This window comes from Clupea harengus, chromosome 23, assembly GCF_900700415.2.
Source record: "Clupea harengus chromosome 23, Ch_v2.0.2, whole genome shotgun sequence".
Lineage (NCBI taxonomy): Eukaryota > Metazoa > Chordata > Actinopteri > Clupeiformes > Clupeidae > Clupea > Clupea harengus.
Window position 1 is genome coordinate 13,525,048 of NC_045174.1, and position 25,472 is coordinate 13,550,519.

At 46.3% G+C, this 25,472-nt stretch overlaps 1 protein-coding gene and 1 long non-coding RNA gene across 2 annotated transcripts; one reads left to right on the forward strand and one right to left on the reverse strand.

Annotated features, from left to right (window-relative positions):
• Window positions 1-1,160: 1,160 nt before the first annotated feature.
• Window positions 1,161-19,752, reverse strand: prr12a (proline rich 12a). Its single transcript, XM_042703350.1, has 16 exons — window positions 18,791-19,752; window positions 16,886-17,043; window positions 16,486-16,647; window positions 14,090-16,158; window positions 11,444-13,942; window positions 10,890-11,078; window positions 9,922-10,741; window positions 9,193-9,779; window positions 7,872-7,988; window positions 7,357-7,490; window positions 6,663-7,093; window positions 5,051-5,170; window positions 4,547-4,644; window positions 3,687-3,818; window positions 3,120-3,215; window positions 1,161-2,856 (listed from the first exon to the last, which is right to left on the reverse strand). Exons 1-16 carry the CDS (start codon window positions 18,871-18,873, stop codon window positions 2,722-2,724), a joined length of 7,830 nt encoding a protein of 2,609 aa, XP_042559284.1. The 5' UTR covers window positions 18,874-19,752; the 3' UTR covers window positions 1,161-2,721.
• Window positions 19,753-20,199: 447 nt separating this feature from the next.
• LOC116218735 lies at window positions 20,200-23,017 on the forward strand. Its single transcript, XR_004163010.2, has 5 exons — window positions 20,200-20,811; window positions 21,430-21,492; window positions 21,662-21,748; window positions 22,173-22,293; window positions 22,590-23,017. It is a non-coding gene; the product is annotated as an uncharacterized LOC116218735 (long non-coding RNA).
• The last annotated feature ends 2,455 nt before the right edge of the window (window positions 23,018-25,472 follow it).

Genomic DNA, 25,472 nt, shown 5'->3' on the forward strand with positions numbered 1-25,472 from the left:
CTAAAACTTTGGTCTTGCAACTTCGGTCACGTTTACTAACTTATTCCTGGACATCGTCCAGTAAAAAACCATATGAATCGCTCACAGTTGAATAACCATAACAAGTTACACGTACCTACAATAAGCCACTGGATCAGGTCAATTATTAACCGACCAAGTGATGGTCACAAACCGTTTTGGCAGCACGCCGAGTAAAGTGGATACGCAGACAGACCAGTGGGCCTCTTCATTTTAATATTAATTGGTCTGTATTATTTCCTGCTCAGTACTGGATACCTCAGGGTTGGTGACGTGGTACTGAAGACATTAAAGTACGGTTGCTTTGCCTTGAATAGACAGTTTTACAAAGAAAATATCTTCTGGGCTCGATCATCTCTAAGTAGTTCTGTAAGTCTGACTGGCAGGAAATGCTTAAAGCCACATTAAATGTAGACGATTGTATGGCACAGCCTTTTGCCCTTCTCTGGAGGATGCCAAAACCACCCCAAAGAATTCTGCCTAGTGCCTAGAAAAAGGAGTTCCCCTGTAATTCCTCACAGTTGTCTGTGCCAGAGAAAGAGAGCGAAAGAGCATAAGCGACCAAGCACTAGGATTTCAGACAGGAATTTCGTTTTCCAAATGTGTGTGTGTGTGTGTGTCATCGAGGCAGTGCTTACCCTGAACAATATCAATACAGCCCTGAGAGCAACCCAATAACATGGGGATACACCACAGGAGGTGGTGAAAAGGAAAATGAAAATAGAAAGAACTCAGAAAGCTTAGCAACAGTGGGGAGTTTCCAGACAGCATAGCGCAGCACTCAAAACCTCTTGAGTAATTCACAACCCAAGCAGAGCACATACATCTGTTCCCATTCAATAATCTAGCATGACAAATTACCTTAAATACTATGAACCTCAAATTAGTCATCACCATACACTAGTGTTGAAAAGAGGAAGGAGTTTATCTAGATCACATCACGGTTTCATAAGGAAGACAAGTTCTTTAGACTTTACGCTAAAACAAAATAAAATTCCCAGTTTCATCCGCTCACTGGAAAACACATAACAACATAGTGCATATCCTGGATGTCTAGTGGGAAAGAGACAGGTGTTTATCGGTCCTTCACATGACCAATAATGAATAATAATGAAGTCTAGAAGAAACGGAGCAAACTGTAATGATGTTATCTCCACTTTGAAGGTTTTTTTTATTTGTTTGTCAAATACAAGGATAGTCCCATGTACAGGAGAAGCCGGAGGTTTGTGGCAGAAGCTGTACAATATTTACACAAGGCTTTTTTTCAGGGGGAAAAACAGAAAATATTAAGATTGTTCCAAAATAATACTCATGATACCAACAAACAACAAGCGGATAAAATGAAAACATCCTTAAATATTACGCGTACATAAATCCTCCCTTGTGGGAGCAGACCGTTTCTCGTAGCTCTCTTACAACCAAGTTTTTTTTTTTGTTCGTTTTTCATTTTTTTTAAATGAATGGATGAATGAATGAAATTATAGCCTACAATGCGGTTTAGTTCTCAAATATATTTAACGTTTTTCTCTTTTCCTCCATACACTTGCCATCTGATGATGGCGAGTGTACGAAGGAAGACCGATGCCACTTTAAGTCCTTGAACGCAAATCCTTCGTGCAGAGCGTAAAGGCAGAAAGCTAGGAAATGTGGCAAAAACATTTAATTTGTAACCATTGGAAACAAACAAACAAACAAAAGAAAAAGAGTTACTTCAAATGCTAATGAATGTGTTTCTCTCTGCGAGTTCCTGTTAAAAACGTCTTTCGTATAAATAATAAAAATGCGTGTACAGTATTATTCTACATCATACACAGCACTCACATTGCCTGAAGCATTGAATGTCAATACATATTTAACCCCCCATCCTTTCCAAGTCCATTTCAAAATCTCACTGCATTCTTTACTCATTAGAAACACTACCAGTCTTTCACCTGCTCTATAGTGTCCCTCACAGAGCAGGATAAAACCATTATTTTTTTTTAAAAATAATTCTGTGTAAAACAGTAACAGACTCACTCTCTGACCATTGTTCGGGAACCAGTTCACGCCGTCAGTAACGCCGCGCACAATGAATCAACTGACTCACAGTGCCCAAAAACAAAACAAAACAAAAATATGAGTCTCCTTTTGCATCAAAATGGGATTCCGTACTTCCTTGAATATCATGGTTCACAGTGCCATATCATATCTCAGTCTTTTTGCATCAACGTGTTTTTTTCCCCTCCATTTTTGCAATGCGTGACAAACCACATTGCTCCATTCTTCACTTCATCTTTTTGTCCTTTCCCCCATTTGTTTGCTTGTTTATCTTTTGAATGCGATGGCTCCTGTTTTACAATGGCCTCTTACTCTTTTTTTCAGTTCCGGATCTCCATGTGCAGCTCACTACAGACGGTGGAGACTGATCTTCATCACCGTTTCGCCTTCAGTCCCATTTCTTGTCAGGTGCTGAAGCTATAAGAATCAGTTTCAAAAGGATATTTACGACCCACTTTGTTCTGTACTGATATCTTGAAGTGAAGTTGATTTTCATGTAGTATTCCAGAACAAATCCGAGGCATGGCAGCCGTTTCCTAATCTCTTATTTTGAAATTTAGAAATTTCATTTTCTCCTCTGTCCTCGTACACCCTCTTGTCTGCAGTACCGCTGCCAGGACTGTAGAGGGCAGCACTCAGACCCTCCTTGCCTCATTCTTGCCTCTCTCACACTTTAGAGCTGAGGGCCATGAGCTCAATAAAGGAGTTGAAAAGGGTCTCGAGCCAGCTCTGATTGGCCATACACTGCTGCACCACCTCCTCCTGGCCAGGATCTTCTGAGGCCTGCTCTATACTGACAGTCTAAAAAAAGAAACGAGAGAGAGAGCACGAGACAGAGATGATTACTACCACATGTTCGCTCTCTCTTATTCATTCATTATTAGTTCCTAAAATTGAATACCCACAAACGATAATACTAATTTATAAATACATGACTTTAACACTACTTATTCTCACACAGATTATGTTGTGCTTTACATGTTAAAGTCAGACTGTAGTTATGTATTCTAATTTTGATTTGAATTCACCAGCAATAGTATGGTGTGTGCCCAGATTTCGCTTACCTCTTTTTTACAGTGTAGGAATGTGTGGTATTTATAATGATGAAGAGAATGATAGAGGCTGTAGATGCGACACGTTTCAGTTGACAGTTTAAGGTCCTGTAAAAACAAAAATGACAAATGTAGGTCAACACACAGATCCTAAAAACACAAAGAACGGTCGTGAAATACTTCATCAATCCAAAAGGGGTAAAAAGATAGCATCCCAAAATATCCCTGCCCTTTCAATACATCTTGATTATATTTCAGATGATTTAATGTCTTTGTAAAAAAGCTTACTTAATCGGAAAAGAAATGTAAACAAACCAATGCCATACCAGAAACAAAAAACAGAACGCTTAGAAATACTTTGCCTCTCAATTTTGTCTTCAGAATGACATAATCGTGCAGAACCTCGTGCAGGGCTTGCCACATTTTTATTAATTTCCCCACAGATAATAAAGGAGGGGTTGGCTCATATTCATTGAAATAATGTTGCATTTCTGACATTTGTTATTCTGTCCGTAACGCACAAGTTGATTAAAACGGAGCCTATTATGCATTTATTATTTCCTGTAGCGGCATCCCTACCTGTGGTTTGGGCAGACTCTTTTTGACACGGCTCAGCGTTTTGCGATTGTAGCCCTCCCCGCCCAGCCGCACCCTCACCGTTCCAGACTCTAACGGGTCGGCGGATATTTGAGGGAAGGTGTGAAGGGCTTCCTGTAAGGAGAAAAGACAAAACTGCAGCTGCTGAATAATTCCCAAGAATCACAGAAGAGACTAAGCAGAGAATTAATGTAATCGCGGTAAGGGGTGAACAAAAGGTCTGTCAAAGGAGCTGTATAATTTCTACAGGAAAATGCTTGTTTAAGGGATATTGAACAGACAGGAAGTGGATGTGATGCCCCCTCACTCAGATGAGGATAGTTCTTTCATGCTAGTTGGCCTTGTGACTGCAGGTGGAAGCATCAAGGAAGCACAGCTTAATGGACTTTATCATCAATTGACATCAAAGGCACAACATGTTTGAACCTGAATGGAGAGCAATGAATTATGCATTCACAACCCATTGTGTTTTAACAATAAACCTGTTAGGAAAACCCATGATGACAGAGACGATAAGTGGATTGGGGGTGTGGGGGAGGGTGGAAATTGACACAGGGAAGGACGTACGAAAACTTGCACGAGTGCTCCTCATCAACTGACGAAACAAAGGAAAAATAAACGGACTGCACACCGTGACTGACTTTTATTTATTTATTTTTTATTGTCGGCACTTTTTCTATTGTTCAATCACACCAAACACGCTGAGGAAGGCAAAACATCTATGTGGCGACAATATAATTACATAGAAAAAGTCATGCAGAAAGTGTGCAGTCCATTCATTTTTCTTTTTGCAATTAATTTAGCAGGGATTAAAAATATTAAAAATAAAAGCGGTGAGTTACCTGGTGTTGGGAGCTCATGCTGACTCTCCTCAGTAGCTTCCGCTTCTGTTCGCCGAGGACGCTGTCAATCTTACGCATGGGCGGGAGGTAAAGCTCGTCTGTGCACCAATGAGAAAGCAGGCAAATCAGTTTCCCGCAGACGGGGGACAAGCATACCGCAGAAAGATAAGGGCGACCACAAATGGGATTATCTTGGGTAAATACTAGAGGTCCTTCTAACAAATCTGTTACACTAATCACTGTAAACACTTTCAAGCTTTACTCCTAAGTCCATCTCCAGTGCTTTTGGTTCAGGCCCCCCAATGCATATTCTTGGTGCCAGATAATGATACAAATTCGATTACAAAAAATGATGATTATTTTAATTGATGGAACACCTAAAGGTTGCATTACTATCCCAAGAAAAAACATTATTTTTAACACAACAAACACACAAAAAATAAATAACTGAAATGAAATGAAATGAAATGAAATGAAAGGTCGCAAGGTTCATCAAGGTCGCACCTTCTGTGTCCTCCAGGGCCTGGATCATGTCAGGGTCTAGCGCCGTGCTGACCAGCATCTCCACGTAGCTGCGGAACATCTCTCTCATGGCGCGCGTGTTCAGCCCGCCTCGCACGGATACTGGGGGAGGGGAGAGAAGGGAAGAGGCAAGAATGACTTACAGTTCACCCATCCTTTTGTGCATTTCAGAACAATATGGCTTCCAGGAGCACACATGCTTAAAGGATAAAAATCAATAGTCAGTTGTACATTAAGCATTTTGCTGTGGTTACACATTTGAAATCATATTTGATATGGGTATAACTTGAAAAGTAAATTTCCGCCTTTCAGACAAATAAATTATTTAATATGAGAGCAAATCACGTCAACCAATGTATTTTAAACTTTTTTAGTTTATGGATACGCAGGAAAACATTTTCCTATATTGTTAATATTTATACATGTGTATCAGTGCACACTGATTTGCCCTTTAATGAAAAATAGCTTAAGGTCAATAAAAAGCGTATCAATAACAAAAGGTAATCAAGGATTTTATCTTTTAATCTGCTCCATCTAAAACTGAAATGTCAATGGATAAAAAAAAAATGCATCTGATTAAAATGTGTATCTGTTGGAAGACACTCGTTTCAAATACAAAAACATGAAATTGAACAGTAAATACACTATACAAATAACAGGCACAAACACTCCCCAGAAATAGTGTGTCTCTGCTTTTTAAAAAACACTAGGCCTGACAATGTATAATGTGTGGCTTTGAACTCGGAGCAGTCCATTTGATTTGCATTTCAGAGTTGCAACGTCTTCTGTGGTTTCTGAGGTTCCGCACCACATGCAAATGATGTGACACAGAGGACGCTTGTAGAGCACAGTGTATTAGAGGAGACGCAAATAACCTGCAGTTTCGCACAACACAGTTTTGCTGAATGTGCTGACAGTTGGAAAGGTCTCGCGCTCCTACTGCGTACCTACTGCCCAGTGGAAGGTGTCTGCTCAACGCCCCACTTCCTGGCGTTAGTTTTTGTGAGATTTTGCAGATAAAACATTTGCAAGGTCACCACACCTACGCGAAAAATCCCAGTCGAGGATTGATTACAAGTGAGACACAATTCAAAGATTACTTTATTATTTGTGTGTCTAGTGCGAGGTATGTTTGAAAAGTATCGGGGGGGTAGTTCTCTCAAACGAAGAGACATTTTGCCTGAATGTTCTGGCAGCGTCTCCAAGTGAAAAATGCTGTTGCCTGCCTTGCAAATTCACTCAACTGCACTTGTGCCCTTGTGAAATGGAGTGGAAATGTGCAACATTATGGTGACAAGGCCATGGGAATTTGAGCAGTCTCGTCACACGAGTAGCAGCCTGTTCTTTGAAAGCTCTGTAGAAGATCTCTGTTCCCACCTGATTTCTAATTCAATTCAAATTTTATTTACATAGCGCCAAAACAATAAACAAAAAATGGTCTCAAGGCGCTCAGTCTTCAACCTTCTACATAGAGTGATTACCAAAGGTATTCCAACCTTGCCAGACACAGACAGACACACACACACACACACACACACACACACAGAGAGACACTAATAGAAGTGTAGAAGACTAATCACAGCTAATCACTCACCTTCATCTTCACTGGCTGAGGAGTCAGATGAGGATGATGATGGCACTTCCTTCAGCCACTTTCTCCTCTTCTTTGGTGGAGGTTCAGCCTTGGCCTTGACCTGGACCGGTTTGGAGGGACGCTCCGACCTCCTCTCTCCACCACCTCCCTTCTTCTCCTCCTTCGCCTTCCCTCGGTCGGCCATCGCGCTCCTCTTCTCCGCCTTTTCCGGAACCGGCTGTGCTCTCTTCTCCCTCTCTTTCTCTCGTTCCTTCTCTTTCGTTTTCACCACCCGGTCGGCAGCCCGTTGATCTCTCTCCTTGACGTTACTCCTCTCCCTCGTTTCGCGTTGCTCCCTCTCCTTCGGTTTCTCCTTCTCTTTCTCCTCCTTCTTCACCAGAGGGGGCGACTGGTTGTTGGCAGGGGCTGCCATCCTCTGAAGGGACTGGCGCCTAGACAGAAAGAGACAAACGGTGGAAAATAACTGTTAAATTGACTACATAACACCTGTTGCAGTGTAAAAAAAAATTGATACCTGCCTACCCATTATTCATCTCCCGTCATATTTTTTTTTTACTTTAATCTTAAACTCCTCTTTCTACTGTGATATATGCATAGATTAAAACAACATTTTTTTCATTTTATTTATTTCTTGATAACTCAAACAGTGGCCCCTGTCAACAATAAGTATCCAGAGAACATTTGGGAACCGTACCTGAGTGTGACCGAAGGTCTGTGCCATGGCTTAAAGGAGCAAACCCTCACGTAGTCCTTCTTGCTCACGTTCTCCAGGAACTTCACGTACAGCCGCTGGTACCGTTTCTTTGCATCACCAAAGTAGCCCAGATACTGACACAACACGTTGAGAAACAACAAAGAAACCAATGAATATCGGCGGTTATCATGAAAATAACAATAGCGCCACATATCTCTGAAAATGACCATATTATCGCCAATGTCTGCCAAGATGTGTATCGTATGTTTCACAGGTGGAGTTTAATGTGTGCATCTCGAAGACAGAATTAAGCAATAGGCCAAAGTGACAGTAGGGTTGGTAAAGGATATCCCCACGGCTGTGATCCGGTCGTAAGCACGAGGATGGAGGACGAGGATATCTCCACTCATGGAGTACCTCTTGTCCAATCATAAGTTAATAAATTGTTCCACCGGATCTAACTGTTAGTATAATATATTAGTATGTATTATATAGTATAATAAAGCACAACTTACGTTGCTGGTGGCACAGAACTGCCTTTGGCCGTCTTTGATCTCAGGGCTGAACTTCTGCAGCAGGGCCTTCTGCACCCTCCAGATGGGCGGCGGCTCTCTGCCTGTCTGCAGTGCAAGCTAGGGAGGAAACAAGACCGAGGTTAATGTTGTGTTTCCATACGAGGGGGGAAAAAAATACATCAAAAAGGTGAAGTTGCTTATGGTTTAAAAAAGCAATATGTTTCCAGTCTGAAGAGGTTTGGGCTCACTGATCGATACTGGCAAACACAGCCTACCGTGACACCGCAACAAACAATAACAAATCTGTTGAGTAAGTACACCTTTTTTCTCCAAATATGCATACATAAATCTACAACAAGTTCCAGTAAAACAATGTTACATAACTTGCCAGTGATATATTTTACATACTCTTCTCAAACTCAACAATGTGCCTTTGATGTATGCTAACTGTGACCTGACATGTGACTACATTTCCCACATTAATAAAGTCATGGGTCTACAACACACATGCATTTCTTAGTGACTGATCCTTTGTAAAAAGACAACCATTGAATGTCCATGCAACAGGCTAAACAATAGTCGATTCATATTGGAATATGCACACATATGCATCTCGCTAAAATTGTCTTTTGGCAGCCATAGCTAAAACTAAATTACGAACGCAAAAACTGATATAACATCAGCAAGAAAGAAATCCCTCAACATGGCAATGAGAATATAAAATGTTTTGGAGAAAATGACAACATCCGTCTCATTTCATTAACATTATCAAAAGTCATAACAGCCCAAACATGCATGATCCTAACAAACAGCTTTACCATTAGCATAAGCATTCAGCGTTACAAGCAGTGGTCTTCAGCTCAGGCCATGAACCTTACACTTCATGGGTGCAGAAATCACACACCCACTGAAGTCATTTCTGTTGTCTGCACATTTGGCTGCTCTCGTTTTTGTATGGATAGTATGCACCATGTTTGTATCCATATCTATCCATCTTTTCCCCAGTCAGAACTATCACAATATCAACTTCAATCCACATGGCTCAGCCCAAAAACAATAAACAGTGCCTGTTTAAACTCTATTACGCTTTTGACACTAATGTAAGGCAACACTGACATTGTCAATGCTTTAGCCACCACACACACGCACACAAAAGGTATGCATATTTACATTCAGGTAAAAAAAAGGGAAGGTTTGAAATTCACCTGTATTTGATATTCATACTATAGTTTCCATTATCAAATACTTCAATGACATGTACAGACCTGGGACACAAAGAAGTGAACAGCTAGACCCCACATACAGAAACAGATATACCCACCTTGAGTTGCTTGATGTCCTCGATGCGCACCACAAACTCATCACGCTCCCGGAAGATTCCTTCCCCGCCACTCTCGCTATCATCCTCTTCGCTCTCGCCTGCGATGGCAGCGCCGCTCTGCTTCTGCGCCAGGTGCAGCGGCAGGATCTGCGGCGTGGGAGGCTCCTCCGGTGAGGCAGGGGGCGCCAGCGCGGCCCGCTGAGGGGGTGTTGGGGCCAGGGCAGGGGGAGGAGGCGATGGCGGAGGGAGCGGTGATGCAGGAGGGCTGGGGGACATGGGAGGTGCGTCTTCTGCTGCGTCCGACAGGGGAGCAGACGGAGGACGGGGATCCGGGGGTGGGGGTGAGAGGACCGGGATGGAGGGAGCAAGGGGGCTCGGAGGGGGAGGAGAGGACTGCTCCTTTTCGGACTGCTGCTGATCATCCTCCTCCTCCTCCTCCTCCTCCTCCTCCTCCTCCTCTTCTGGAAGGGGCGATGGGAGGGAGAGAGGAGGGAGCGGGGGAGGTGAGGGAGAGGAGGAAGGAGCAGAAGGAGAGAGGGGAGGAGGAGAAGAGGGGCCAGTCGGCTGGGGAGATTGTACAGGAGAGTCTGGAAAAGAAAAAAAGGGCGAAGGCGTGTGGTTATACATCAAAAGTGGTGAAAATAGCTACAGCAGAAACCAGGTGTGTAATATAGGTCAATGCAACCCAAAGGTTCTAATGAGAATGAAGCGGGTCTTATTCTCTCTTACCTCCGACCTTAGGAACTCCCAGTATCTCCAGCTCAGGAACTTGGTCGTCCTCAGTGTCATCCTTCTCCTTTTCCTCCTCTTCTTCTTCTTCTTCTTCTTCTTCTCTGCTATTTCGCTCCTCTTCCTCTTCCTCTTCCTGATGCAGCTGCTGCTGCTGCTGCTGCTGCTGCTCAGACTCCTGATCCATCTCCTCCTCCTCCTCCTCCTGTTCTTCTTCCCCTGCCTCTTCCCGCTCCAGCACAGCCGGCTCCGCGTGCTGGCCGAGGCCGTGAGCGGTTGGCTGGCCGTGTGGGGTGTGGGTAGGGGGCTGCGGGCTGAGTGCTGGGGGCTGCTGGGTCGGGGTGAGCGGGGCAGGAGGAGGCGGCGGAGGAGGAGACGGCAGGGAGGGCGTAGGGAGGGAGGAGGAAGTGCTGAGTTGGGGGGTGTCGTAGAGGGCCGAGATGGCCGACGAAATGCTCTTCTGCAGGTCCTGGTTCTTGCCCACGGAGTCTTCTTCATCTGAGGAGAACGAGGGAAGGGTCTCCAGGTTACGCTTCAGCTCCTCGTCCAGGCGCTTGCACGGGCTCGGGCAGCTGCCCAGCGAGAGGCTGCCGTCACCCTCGCTCTCTCCGAACCCGGCGGAGGCCGGAGGCGGTGGAGGCGGGGGCGGAGGAGGAGACAGGGGGCGAATCCCACCCGTCTTTCCTGGAGAGGCGTCCCCATTTCCAGGACCCATTCCAGAACCTGGGGGCATTCCCATCCCTGGATTCTTTTTGCCTGATTTCAGGAAGTCCAAGAAAGATGCCATGAAGCCAGCCTTCTCTGGTTCCTTGTCATCAGCCTATAAGGGGTAGAGGACACACGGACAGATTGATGAACTCCAATGTGTAATGGTGTACAACATGAACATGTACAAAATAATGCTGGGCCCTGTTGGGTTTGATAATAAATAATGTTTTGCCAAATTGATCCCTCTGTTCACTTCTCACCTCCTGGCTTTTAGACTTGCCCTTCTCCTGGCTTCTGTTCAAGTCAGGAGGTCCAGGAGTCCCCGGACTGAGGCCCAGAGAGGGCGCGGACCCAACAGAACCATCTGAGAGAGCCTGGTCAGTGCCAGACAGGGAGTCCGTCCGGAGCAAAGCATCAGAGGAGGACATGGAGACGATGGGCAATTTGATCTGCAATTTGGGCGAGGAAAGCACATACATTTACACACATTCACGTTGCATTAGTGCATACATTGACATTTAGTTTCATTACATTTCATCATTTAGGAGACAGTTATACAGTATTTAATCAGATAGACATTTTTTTCAGTATGTGTGCTGCTGGGGTACTGAGCCCATTACTTTGGCATTGTTAGCACCATGCTCTACCAGTTGAGCTACACATACAGTTTTTACAACTGGATTCAGTGCTTGACAATGCACTAGATCTAGATCAATATGTCTGACTGAAATGTCAAATTATTTTTCCTAATGCAAGAATCTCTCTAGAGGTTTGAGAGATGCAATAATGGAAAAAGTTTTTATTCCTTTCTCACCTTAATGGGTTTAATGGGCTCCTGGTGCAGATGAGGCATTGTCTGCTGATGTTGTTGTTGTTGTTGCTGTTGTTGTTGCTGTTGGTGGTGATGCTGCTGCTGTTGATGCTGCATGTGTTGATGATACATCTGGTTCTGCTCTTTTTGCGCCATGTCCATGTCCATCATGGCATCCTCCCGCCTCCCTCGACCTCTGCCCCGCCCACGGCCCCTACCCCTCTCAGGAACATAGCCCGTCCCGATCTCTCCCATCATACTTCTAGACAGTTGGGGTTCGGGCAACGGGCGAATCCGTGGACGGCCCCGCGGACGTGGGGGTCCGTCCCGTTTGGGCTTGCTGGGCTTCCTGCCCCTCTTCTTAGGGCCTTCATTGGGCAATAGCTGTGGAGGAGGACCAAGAGAGGGGTACCCGAAATCTAGGTCGTCCATAAGTGGGTTCATCGCCCCACTTCCCATTCCTCCTCCACCGGACTTCCGACAGCTGGATACGAGGTCAGGGATCAGATCTGGAAGTCGGCGACTGTTCAGGCGGATGTCTGCAGGAACATTCGCCTTGTCCTCGTCGTCCTCAAACTCGTATTCCTGCGCGTAGCTCTTCTTGGGCATGGCGTTTGGGTCGGGCCTCTCCTTGAGGAGATGGAAGGAGCTGGATTTCAGGAGCTTCTTGGGTCTAGATGAGCAGAAGATCGGTGAGGTGAGCCCGCCTGGGCCTGAACCGGACCCAGCGTTGCCACCCATTTTGTTCCCAGATCCGTCTCCCATGGATCCGGCGCTTCCCATGCCAAGACCCTGGGGCTGAGACTGGATCAGACCCAGTTGTTCTGTGTTGACGGTGGATGGCAGCTCATGGGTCTTAAGCGAGTCCAGGTCTAAATGCATGGGGCCGTTGTCAGACTCAGAAAGGTCAGGACAGTACTGGCCATACCCCTGGTCACTGTGGTGTCCCAGCATGTCATAGCCAGACTCTGTACCGTCGCCTCTGCCAGCTCCTGTTGCCTTCATGCCCTCCATGCCTTCCTGCCCCCCGTGGCCCTGAGAAACTCCTTCCTGCCCCTGGTTTTCTCCCCCGTGGCAGCTCGTCTTGTACTCGTCGGGGCAAAACATGTCCTCCATCCCGGGGAAGAATGAGCGGTCCTCGTCCGGCAGGAGGGAGTCTGGAAAACAGATGGATGGCAGAGGGACGTACCTCTGGCTCTGCGTCTGGTTCTGATTCTGGTTCTGGGACTTGACCGCCGGGCTCCTGGTGTCAAACTGGTGCTCCTGGTCCAGCGAAGACTGCTGGAGCTGGGAGGAGTGGCTGGGGTGGGGGGGCTCCTGCTGCTGCTGCGAGGCAGCGCCTGACGCCTGGGAGGACATGTGGTGAGGGTGGTTCTGGGCGCCGGGGTGCTGTGGGTGCGGATGTTGGTGGTGGGAGTTCGGATGCGACTGTGGTTGCGGGGCTTGGTGGTGCGGTGGCATGTGGTGCCCGTGGGTGGCAGCGTTTAAGCCCAGGTCGGGTTCTGACAGGTACGAGTGCAACTCGGAGGTGTGGTGCTGCTGGCTGTGATGGGATGGAAGCCTCTGCTGCTCCTGGGCTCGGTGTCGGTCCCCACTGCCTCTTCCACCACTTCCACTGCTGACCCTTTCGTCCCCCATTCCGCCCTCCGTGCTGGAGTTCCGCGAGAGGGAGCGCTCCAGCATATCCATGGACGAGACCGTCGAGGATTTAGACCTTGACTGGTCCTGCTGTGGCTGGGACGTGCGCCCATAATGACCCCCGGACTCCAAACTCTGGGACTGGAGTTGAAGCTGCAGCTGGGAGGTCTGCTGTCGAGCCTGGCTCTCCGTGGCCCCCACTCCCCCGGCTGCTTCCATCATGGCCTGCTGGCTCATGGAGTGCTGCTGCTGCTGCTGCTGCTGTTGGGGGTCCATCTTGCGTGTGGTATGGGAGAGGACAGACTGCAACAGGTGAGGGGGCTGCCGTGGTTGGTCGGTGGGAGAGTCCATCATGGAGGTCTGCCGGGACTGGGGCTGATGGTGCTGCTGGGATTGCTGATGGGACTGCTGGGAAAGGTGCTGTGCATGCTGTGGTGGAGGCTGCTGTTGATGATGATGCTGCTGCTGCTGCTGCGACTGTTGTTGTGTGTGTTGTTGTTGCTGCTGCTGCTGCTGCTGTTGCTGCTGGTGTTGGTGCGAGTGATGATGTTGCGGTGGCACCTCTGGGGTTTTGCACCCGTAGGACATGTCACCTGGGTCTTGCGACTTCTTCTGGAGATCCATGTGGGGGTGGGAGTGCAAGTGTGGGTGCGTAGGGGTGTGTGGGGTGTGTTGGTGGTGGGTGGGTGGGTGCTGAGACAGAGGGTGCTGGGAGTATGGGTCCCCACGGCCGTAGTGCACCACGGACCCCAGGGCGTCGTGGTGGTGCGAGTGGGGGTGTGTCTGGTCAGTGCTGCCCCTTCCATCATTGATGGATCTGCTGCTTTTCTGCTGCTGCTGCTGTTGATGGTGTTGCTGTTGCTGTTGGTGCTGCTGATGCTGCTGCTGCTGCTGGTGTTGTTGTTGTTGATGTTGTTGCTGCTGCTGCTGCTGTTGCTGCTGCTGCTGCTGCTGTTGTTGTTGCTGCTGCTGCTGCTGTTGTTGTTGCTGCTGTTGTTGCTGTTGCTGTTGATGCTGCTTATGTTGTTTCTTCAATGACATTTCCAGCTGGCTGTCCAAGCCTGCACTGGCTCCTGACCCCGAAACGCCAGTGTTAGAGGTGGCACTATGTGTGCGAATGACACTCTGGAGGTGGTACCTCTCCTCAGAGCTCTTGCTCATCTCATAGGCGAGACCCTTGCTCGCATCCTGGGGTGGAGCAACAGGCTGCTGCTGAGCAGACTGTGGAGGGTGGTGGTGGGATGCAGGACTCTGAGCCTGTAAGAGGTGCTGGATGAGGAAGTCTTCCTCATCGTCATCCTCTGGCGGAGGCCTCTCTGCCACACCGAGCATGCTGCCGTCAGACTTGCCCTTAGGTGGGGGAGGGGGGTGGTAGGACTGTGAGCGAGGGCCTCGGCTGTCGGGGTACCCCTGGGGTGAAGGCAGGAAGGATGGGGACAGGACAGAAGACAGGTACTTGTTCGAGCCAGTTCCTACAGGTGACTGAACAGGTCTGGAAGGCACAGGGGAGTGCAGTCCTGGACGGATGATTCCAGAATTGCCGGAGGGAGACGGGCTGGAGTCTGGGATATGGTAAGACCCACCACCTCCACTGCTCCCACCTCCTGCACCCCCACTTCCCGAGCTGTTACCCCCACCAGCCGATCCGCCACCTGCCCCGGAGCGCAAGAGAGCAGGGGAGTGTCCCGCCGCTCCATAGCCCATGGAGGGGCTCCCAGCACCCCCGAGAGAAGGTGGCAAGGACCCATATCCAGAATCTGCCCCATACACAGAGTCGGCTGAAAACGACTGACCTCCCATGCTGCCGTAGCCTTTGCTGACACCAGAAGACCTGGCAGAGGGCAGATCATGAGCCTGCGGGGAGCTGAAGCCCCCGTATGACTGGGAGAGATGGGAGGAAGGTGGCTGGCCAGGGGAGTAAGACTGAGGCTGTGCCTGCGGTTGGGGTGGGGTCTGGCCAGTCAGATTGCTGGATGGCTTGACGGAGGCAATGGGGGATCCATAGCCTGACAGACAGGATTTGGACTGCTGCGTGGAGTTGGAGGAGGTTGGCTGAGGCTGAGGATGTGTTTGTGGAGGAGGAGGAGCAGGCTGAGTGGGCGGTTGCTGGCGAGATGGAGCCGAGGTCGAGCTGGAGGTCGGGATGGAGTTTGAAGGTCGAGCTCCGGTCGCAGAGGAAGAGGAGGACGACGACGAAGAGGTGGATGAGGCTGACGATGCCGAGGGGGGAGTGTGAGGGGTCCGCGACGAAGACCCCGACCCGGAGGATGAGTAACCGCTGCTTGAGCTGCTCTTCGCTGCCTTCCCAGCTCCTGCCGAGGAAGAGGAGGCGGCAGGAGTGTAGGGAGGCTGGATGATGGGGCGGTACTGCTCAATCCTGGGGGAGGGCTTAGGCTCTGAGGAGGGACTGTGCTCTTGCAGAGGGCTGCAGGCAAGGCCACCATGCCGGGAGGGGGGGGCGGGCTGTTGGTACCCCGACACCCCACAACTGAGATAGTGCTGGAGGGGGTGTGGGGTGGAGGAGGGTGCCTGGGCTGAAGTGGGGCGCTGGTAGTGCTTTATCACGCTGTCCTGCCGGGGTACCGTTCGCTCCTGGGTGGTCGGCTGTGGGACCGGGGCGGAGGAGAACACAGAGGCGCCATACAGCTGAGAGGACTGGTCCTGAAGCTGGGACGACAGCAGGTTGAACTGGTGTGACTGGAGGTGGCGGGCCGAGGCTGAGGCAGCAGCTACGGAGGAAGCCTGGGCAGAGGTCACGCTGCCTGCCGTGGGGTCGTGACCCCCGCGGTACGCTGCCGCCGCCGCACCCTGCGAGGACAGCAGGCGGTCGAAACCCAGGCTGGACTGTGATGGCGTCTTGATGTGCAGCAAAGGATCGTGGGGAGAAAGGAGGCCATTCGAGGTGGGGCTGAAGGTTGGAGTGTCCTGCAAAGAGAGGGAGGGGGTCACGCCAGGGAAGGAGCGGCCAGAGAACGAAGCAGGGTGCTGATAGGCTGAGAGCGCAGAGGATGATGGGAAGGATCCAGATCCTGGAAGGGCGCCAGAGATGAAGAGCTCAGCTGGGGCTGGGGTGTGCATTGCTGGAGACATAAAAAAAGATGAATAAGGAGATGTACCAATGAAGTGAGTTAGAGACAGAGAGAGAGAGAGAGACAGAGAGAGACAGAGGCAGAGGGAAAGAGATGCAACTACAGACCTGGCACTGAACATTTAAACATCTATTTAGAAAAAGAAAACCCAGACTAAACATAAACAACAAATTAGAATTGGCCGATGGGACCGCTACAGCATATTGCTTGGAAGCCAGGGCTATAAATTCTACAGGTGATGAAACAAAAAGAAATCTATGATAAAAGATTTATTAAAAACTCCGGTTTCTCATCCAGTGTCATCCTTTGGAGCCTCACCAGTCTGCCAGGTGGGCGTGCGGAACTGCGACAGGAGGGACGAAGCGGAAGGGGGTGGCTGTGGACCACGAGACTCCAGGGCAGAAATCAGGTTCATGACGGACGCATCTGCACCTGAGGGGCTTGCGTGGTGAAGCCCTGTATCAAACAACCCCGACAAACCTGACAGAACATTGATTGATTGTATTAGATTAATATGCCTGCCACTGACCACAATGAAATGAGAATTGGTACCTTCATAATACCACCAAGACAGCAGGTACATTAAATCTAAATCTTCTTTTGATGAATACAGATAGCTAATTAACAAGCTAGACATGCTGCAGCCAAATAGGAGTTCTCACTAATGAGTTCTAACTCATTAAGTACAATGAGGCATCTGTAGTACTAGCAATCTTACCCAAACTTCGCCCGGCTGCACCCCAAGCTCCTCCCTGTCCAGAGCTACCTGGGTGGTGATTAGTTGCATAGCCCTGCAGGGGGTGGGGGGTGGCGTAGGCCTGCCGGTGAAGAAGGTCTGATTCAGGATGGGATGACCTGGAGCTTCCATAGACCAGGCTGAGGTGGGGGGAAAAAATTGAGAATGAGTTAGTCATAATCCTACATAAATCCACTTTGAGTTTCATAGAGATCTGAATTCTTACAATAAAATAAAAATGATAAGCAAAAGGATCATGTGTTTCAATGTTTAATAGGGCTCCACATATCTATCCTCTGTTGTACGACTGGACATCTGGCTAAACTACAGGATTTGTGGACAGTGATTAATGCTAGATTGACTTGAAATAGTAAAGTACCAAAAATAGGATACATTTCCATAAAAAATAGGTCGAAGGTTTTGCAGAGATACAGCTGCACAAGCTCCGATGGGATGCAACGGCAGATTCATTTAACCTAATATGCAAGTTTGAGGATCTTGCAGAGCCCCACCACCACTACAAAAGGTCGACAGAAGCAGTTCAGCACAGTTTTCATGCAGCAACAAAAAAGGTGCACGATGACTCCCGGCATGCGAATGAGAACAATTTCCTATAGCTTGCGGACAGTGATGTGTACAGCACCTAGCAAGCTAACCTGCTCACAACACAGAGCACCTTGTCATATCTCACTTTACGTTAATCATGTTAAGACAAGCGAGTTACCATTGTGAGAGTGTATCGGGTACCGCAGGCTACACATGGTTTGTTGTTTTATTTTTGCTGCGGGTGCCAACGTTACATTTCGGAGAACATGTTAGCAGCGGTTGCAGGCAACTGGGTTTTTAATCAGCTATAGAGGCCTTTCGAAGGCCTTGTTAGCTTACCTGGCTAACGCGTTGTTCGCCAGTGATCAGAATTTGCTAGTTTAGTACACCGAATAGCTGCGTTAAACCGCTAAATCACGACAATTTCACGCGATGGCAGCTATCACATTTAGCCGTTTGTGTCTTGACAAGTGCAGTGACGTGTAAAGTGGATAATGTAGGCTAACGTAGCATGAATGTATTATGGAGGCTAAAATGTGGCTCGTGCTAAGCATTTAACTTTGGGACTGGAGGAATCATGTTAACTATTGGAGTCACGCGTCAGTCTGGGCACTAATTAGTGGTAGAAATGTGAATATGTCCTATTTAGAATGAATACATCAGGAAAGATCTAACGTCTTAATTAAACTACCCTATCTGATTAAGATAATATTGTGTGTTGCCATTAAATTAAAGCAGGTAACTTAACGTTAACGGTGTGACTGCTGTTATTTCGATTCGTTGCCGCGGCAATACATTACATATGTCATGAAAATGGTGCATTTCCAACATTCAATGTCACATTAAGTGCGTACTTGGAATTGTGTGGTTCTGTTAATTTAGACAAAAGGCGTAATTATGTGAATCCATCTAATGTGTGTGTGTTCACTGTCACTTAGTAAACGAGCATGTGTCCAGTTGCAGGGTGTCATCCCAATGGGTGGCGTGAATTATTGTAAAAGATCCAGTAATTTAAAATAAATAAATAAATGGAAAGAGCACAAACCCGCCCTCCCTTTCCTCTCTCTCCACCCAAAATCCATGTCTACCTTCCAAACCACATTAGGTCTGTCAATCACATTCCTGGGGTTTCCGAGACCCCAACCCCCTCCCACATGCACCGCTTTTCAATTGATATATAGGTCGTACGTAGGTTTTAGACACCTTAGAGGCGGTAACCTGTGTAGTGTTAGGTCACAACAAAAATGACTTAGTCTAATGACGATGTTAATGTAAGAGGATATTTGGTTATTCATTTTTCAGAGTTTAGGATATGCATCGTACACATGGTCCATTTCTTACCTTGCCTTCGCCGATCTCTCATAGCTCCATCCTGCTCCTGCGCCTAGATCACCAAAGCCCGCTCCTGGGTAATTTCTATCCATTAGTGAAATATGTGCGACAGAGCTGATGGAAGCAGCGGAACGCGGGTTCAAATAATCCCCACTGTTCGACTAGGTCTTCTTGACTGTCAGGTTCTGTTCATTATCTTCCGTTCAAAAAGCAAATCCATGCGAGTGGAAACACGGCATATTGAGAGGGAGAGAAATGGAGGAGAGGGTAATAGAGAGGGTGTTCACCGTCCTCTGGAAGAAATAATAAAAAAACGTTACCTCCCGTCTTACTCTCCCTCTCCTACATTTAAGCACTGACCATTCTCTATAAAACTCTATAAATGTGCTGCAAAAAGATACTCAAATTTAATTCGGAAACCAATAAATTACTGATGTACACATATGACCGTACACGTCCTTTCCTCCGCCTCTCCTCCCCTCTCTCCGCTTACTTTACTTCAGTCGAAAGGTAAGCTAATAGCCACGCACGCAGGGTGGATACACGACTGTCACATTATAGCCTAAATCCTTAAGCAAAGTGTGCCCGATTTTAGAAGTAAGTGCAATCTTAATGCATTTCGATATGGCATGCAAAATTTTTCCCACCCCAAATTTGTTGTGAGCTAGCTAGCATCGAGCTAGCCCTGTCGACGCATCCGAATAAGATGGTGTTGCTCTATTTTCATATTTTCGTCCTCTCTTTGTTTTCGCGTTTTGAGAAAGAGACGATAAACTACCACCAAAAAATGAATCAACGTCCTAAATCCGATTTAATCCAACTAGATTTTGAGATCGCGGCCTCGTTTTTTTCATATTATTAGTCATTTTCCCTTGAAGACGCCATTTTTGAAGGCGGCTGTTTCTCTCTCCTCCCTCCCCTCTCTTGTACACGAACTCACGCGTAGTCTGCCCCCTCCGCCTCTCTCCACTCTCCCCTCACTCAACAAGCTCAGCCGACAGAAATTCCCAGAATACATCTCACCCTTGTATTCAACATAAATGTCCAAACTAACGATGGGCAAGGGAAAGAGCAGGGACAATCTTAGTAAATGCACAGTAGTCAAGATTTCACAATAGAGGGCCTATCGCGAGGAGATCAGAGAACATCTGACGGCAGCAGAAATGTCAAATATTATATTTAAAAAATATCTCCATAAATAAACAAAAATAGCAAAAGCAATAAAGTGGACAAAAAGATAGTGATTTTTCCAAAAATAAGCTTAATTGAAATAAAATTATAATATAATTTTATTTTGATTCAGCGCTGTCCAATGGTAAAACTCGATATTTAGTCATGAACAGCTCACAATCACCCGCCGTTGTTGTTGTGCAAGCTGAATGTTAAACGATGTTCATTTCATGGCAAAATGTGGTGTGTGATGTCTTTCACAATCTGGTACAGTATGTCCATTACAGTGTCAAAAATATGTGTCTCCTAGCTGCCCCCTGGTGGTCACGAGAGAGAGTTAGTTACAGCTGTTGCTATGAGGTCCCCAGCATCCATACTGGCTCTATTTTAACTCGCCAAGTAGCTGGAACAGCAAGGCCAACGGTCTGTAGCTTTTAGAAACAATTAAATGTGTCCTGTGTGTGTTTTAAGAGGAGCCCACATATGAAATAAAATGTGTCCTGTGTGTGTTTTAAGAGGAGCCCATATATGAAATATGTATAAAGTGATTTAAACATTTAGCCTTTGATTCTGGGCAGTAGCGCACTAGCTACTACTGCCATGCCAGAGTTGCTTTTAAGGGTCCCGTCAAACGTGCACCTCCTCTCGGAGATGTGGACGTGCAAACGAAGCTTCGGACGTCACCAGTGACGTGATTTCGCAAAAACAATACAAGCCTCGATATGGAGCTCCGCCTGGAAGAGCTTCCCGTTCTTGACACAAGCTTCGAAGGCTCCGTGTTAAGGGTAACATGACTAGAAGCAAGCTGGACGCTCAAGCTATAACGAATCGTTGGAATCTAGAGGCAAATTGTCGACATGGTAATTATTTACACATTTACTACACTGCTGTATGAGATAACTTTAAGTATTGAAGTAATTTCACCTTTTGTGTTTAGCTAGTTTTCTAAGACGCTCTCTGTTATCTGACTGGAATTTTGCTCGTTCACATCAGCGTTTCGTTTGCTAATGTTATCTGTTAGTATTGTACGATTACAACTTTAAGTATTGAAGTAATTTCACCCGTTGTTTTATGGTGTCGTATCGATCTATTTAGCTATATAGCTGCATTACAAACACTACCTTATCTGACTGGAATTTCGCTCGTTCTCGTCAAACGTTTGCCTGCTATGAATGAACGAAATGTTTTGACTGTGAATCAGAGTATTTTCTATATGTATAAATGTGTTTTTATATGTTCATATACAATCTCGTTTACACATGTTTAGGTAGCTCACAGCTGATGTAATGGAGCGGTGACTAACTGTATAATATCTTGCACTATGGAAATCAGGTAAATTCATGATCTGTGTTTCAAACACGGACACAGCGTAGCCTATGTGGCTTATGCCACCACGGTGATGGTCTGCTCTTCATGTTCTTGCATTTATGTTATTGTCATGCATTAAAAACAATGTGCATGCATCTTTGTCACCAAAGGCAACATCTTCAAAGTCACAGAAGGCGATGGCAGACTCAGAGTGGACGGCCATTGACAGGAAGGTAACACACCTACCCAGTTTATAAGCATGTATTTGGAGCTGCTGTTGCTGCCTGCCTCTTTAGTTAAGATCAAGGAAACAAATTAAATGTGTGCGTGCCTGTGCCTGTGCCTGTGCGTATCTGTGTGCGTGCGTGCGTGCGTGCGTGTGTGTGTCTGTGCTTCTCGTAGGTGGTGGTATCCACTAACATAGCTGAGACATCCCTGACCATTGATGGTGTGGAGTTTGTTATTGACCCCAGATTTGCCAAGCAAAAGGTGAGTTTCACACATCAGATCCCTACACATACACACATGTACTAAAGGTCCATACATACACACACACACACACATGTGCTAAAAGTCCATACATTAAAGTTGGTAGCCCCCTGTTGGAAAAGTTATTACAGGTTTTTCTTAGCTGACGTGTGTGTGTGTGTGTGTGTGTGTGTGTGTGTGTGTGTGTCGGTGTGTGTGGTGTGTGTGAAGGAGCTGAGCGTGAAGGAGCTGAGCAAGTTGTACGGTTTTAAAACGTGATATTCTAAAGAGAATCACTGGTTGAATTTGAGTATGACAAAAGAGTTTGATTTCAGGGGTACTATCCCTAAAAAGTTGTGTTGATGTGTTGCATGTGTAATGCATTGAGCTGTCGGCTATGTATAATCCAGAAGTGCTACAGATGTTATTCCTGTGTGTGTATCAGGGTGGAGTCGTTGCTGGTGACGGTCATAGGTAAAGCATCAGCCCAGCAGAGGACAGGGAGAGCCGGAAGCACACGGCCAGGGGCTTCAGACACAGAAAAGGCCTACAAGACAGAGATGCAGGTATAACACACACACACACACTCCTCAACTCTCTACACAGAGAAGGCCTACAAGACAGAGATGCAGGTAGAACACACACACACACACACACACACACACACACACACACACACACACACACACACACACACACACACACACACACACACACACACTCTGCTCAACGCTCTCCAGCTGCCAGGCAAAAGGGAGGTTCTTTCTTCCACCACACTGGTCATTTGGTTTGTCGCTGGATCTTCCCCCTTAATGGCGTGTGGGCTGCTCTAAGTGTTTGTTTGTATTGTGTCTCTCTGCAGTTGGAAATCCCTTGTGGTGGGAGGAGCTGCGTGTCATCGGAGTGCTACTGGGGAGCGTTCCTTGTGGACGGGCCTGGGCAGAACCGTCTCCACGCTTCAACGTGACAACGCAAGTGCCTGCCACACGGAAGCGACACCTTGCGTACGTGTTTGAGTTCGGTGTTTTATTATAACTGCCTCAGTCATGGATTTTAGTACTGGTCGGTGGGTCCGGTGTTGTGGACTCTTCTGTGGAGTCTATCTGTGGGGCGGCGTTTTCGTATTGCATACTGATAATACCTTTTGGGGGAAGGTGTGTATCTTGCTCTCATGTTAGACATGGTTCGCCATTAGTGGGGTTTATGCCTATCGCCTAGTGGGGTTCTTTATACAGTTGCTGTGTGCCTACAGTCCTGTCTCCTTGTGATAAATAAACATTTGTATAACCATTTCCGATTCTGCGTGTTGTCTGTGACCTGGGAGGATCTGGTTCCTCTGACCTGAGCGTTGTTGCTTGGCACGACGATAGCATTGTTAATAGTTAATAATTGTATATAGTAGTAAACTATTTAAGTTTTGATTAGTCTGTGTTTTCTGTAAATAGTTGTGTAAAATTGATATTTCTACATTCTTCTGTTTTAATTAAATCTTTCAAAAATAATTATATGCTTCTTTACTCTATGAACAAACAAAAGTAGGTGTTTTGAAATTTGTGTGTTGAAAATAATAATAATGGTGATGATGCCAATGGCAATATTAAATAACAGTAACATTGCATGTTATTAACAAGTTAATAGAAAAATTAAAATAAAACACTATGAAGCAGATAAAAAGAAATGGAAAGATCTGCATGTGATGAGCCCTTGGCAGTGGACGTTTCCGGTCTTTCAGGTATGTAGGAGAAGAATAAAATAATTAATACACATAAAGGATAAGAATAAATGTGAGATCATATCTTAACTAAATCATAACGAAACTAAGAATTTCCACAGTTGTGGGTTCGTATTCCGTCCGCGGTGTGTCCAAAGTATTTAAAAAAGAAAAAGTATTTTTCCTCTTTTTTTCTTCTCTCCCTTCTCCCCCCTCAGCCGTATGTTCCCCAGCTTGAGCTTGGTCCCTTATTCATTAGGCCACTGATGCCAGTCTGCTGCCAGTCTGATGCCAGTCTGCTGCTAACCATCAGCTTCAGCTCCACTAGTGTCAAATACCGAAGTGAAGTAGTGAAATACTTTCAATGTTGACAAAAGCAGTTCATTGAATTTTCAGCTCTTGGGGCTTTACCTGGCAGGAAATACTCCAGATTGTGGCACGTGAACATGGCCGAGTTTCATGTTTTAAAAATGTTTCCATGATCGAGGATTGCTGTCCCCCGGAAATGTGGGGAGGGCTCCCCCACTACAATGGTTGGGCCCAATTAAGGGTGACCAATTTAGCCCAAGTGGCAACATTATTTAAAGGGTGCCTCATTCCTTGAGGAGACGTGTGAGAGAAAGAGCACTTACCTGCTGCAAGGATAAGTGAATACTATGTTTAGATAAGTGAATACTGTGTTTAGATAAGTGAATACTGTGTTTAGATATGTGAATACTGTGTTTAGATAAGTGAATACAGTTCGCCTAGTGTTTGTGAGTACTTTGAGTACGTTTGGACTTTTGGATTTGTGTTTTGTTTTGTGAACATGTTTGGGGTCAATGAAAAGAATCCCCAGTAAAATAAATATAAATATATAAGAAATCAACCATCACTCACATGATACAACATTTATTTGCCCTGAGAACACTGATAGTCTACATTGACATACATTCCATTTCTAAAAAAATATGTTCACATACACACACACAAACAATCTCTCATACACGTGTGCACATTAACACACACACAAAAGCAGCACAAATGCTAAAAACATGCAGACACAATGTGCCAGTACTGAGATATAATTAGTGGCAATTAGAGAATAATGCATATGTAAGCATTGTATGTGTGTGCCTACAGTTTGGCTGTTCTGACACCGCTGAAAAAGGGGAGGGGGTGATGATAGTTGGGCTGTGTGATAGTGTCAGAAGCATAGGGATTGTGTGAATGAAACTGTGATTGCAGGACGACCTGTGTGATCATGCACGTGTGTGTGTGTGTGTGTGTAAATACAGACTGGTACACATAGTTACCACTAACGACAAGTTCAGGTCACAAGTGCACAGGATGCATCTTTACTTCACCTCCTAACTAGAGGCGCACAGCGACGTCATTATCTGTATCTGTTCAACCAACAAAATTACCTGTCTCTGTATTAGAAAACAAGACTGGAAGAGGGCATAGTTTATACTGGAAGTCGTGTTAAATCATGCAAATGTATTTTCTAACCTAATATTCATGGGCAATTCAATTGTTGTGCCTTCAAAGCATCAAATTGATTTTAACACTGGTATATGATTAATTATAAAATATATTTCCACATCCTCACACTGTACTGTTCAATTCTCTTTTTTATTTTTAACTATACAAAGTTTTCTGAACTTTCTGAACTGTCTGAACCCCCCCCCCCCCCCCCCAACTGAGGGACACTTATCAGAAACTGAAAAACAATGCTTTATAAATCGAAAGATTCTGTTTTTTCATTGGAAACTATTAACAGTAAAGATATATAGAAAAATATCCTTCAGTTGTAGGGAACGATCTTAAAGTTCCAATGTTGAGGCGTTCACGTTTCTTGATGTGTTTACGTTACGGCAGTAACAAATCAAAATCATCAAATATCATTCAAATACATTTAGCTTCAAATTTTAGTGATAGCCAGGAATGGTCAGCCCTCAGAGGAGTGGCCACAGAATACAGCAATCTCTTGTCAGTCATTTGTAGTAAATTAAACTTATAGTCAGCGAAATCAAAGGCAGATGCTGCAAACAG

Excerpts from the sequence above, each read along its gene's own strand:
- prr12a (XM_042703350.1), bottom strand. The coding sequence starts at position 18,873 with ATGGATAGAAATTACCCAGGAGCGGGCTTTGGTGATCTAGGCGCAGGA. Across the intron at positions 5,171-6,662 it reads CTCAGCCAGTGAAGATGAAG|TATCCGTGCGAGGCGGGCTG; the intron begins GTGAGTGATTAG and ends CCCCTCCCCCAG. Across the intron at positions 3,819-4,546 it reads GCATGAGCTCCCAACACCAG|GAAGCCCTTCACACCTTCCC; the intron begins GTAACTCACCGC and ends TTCTCCTTACAG.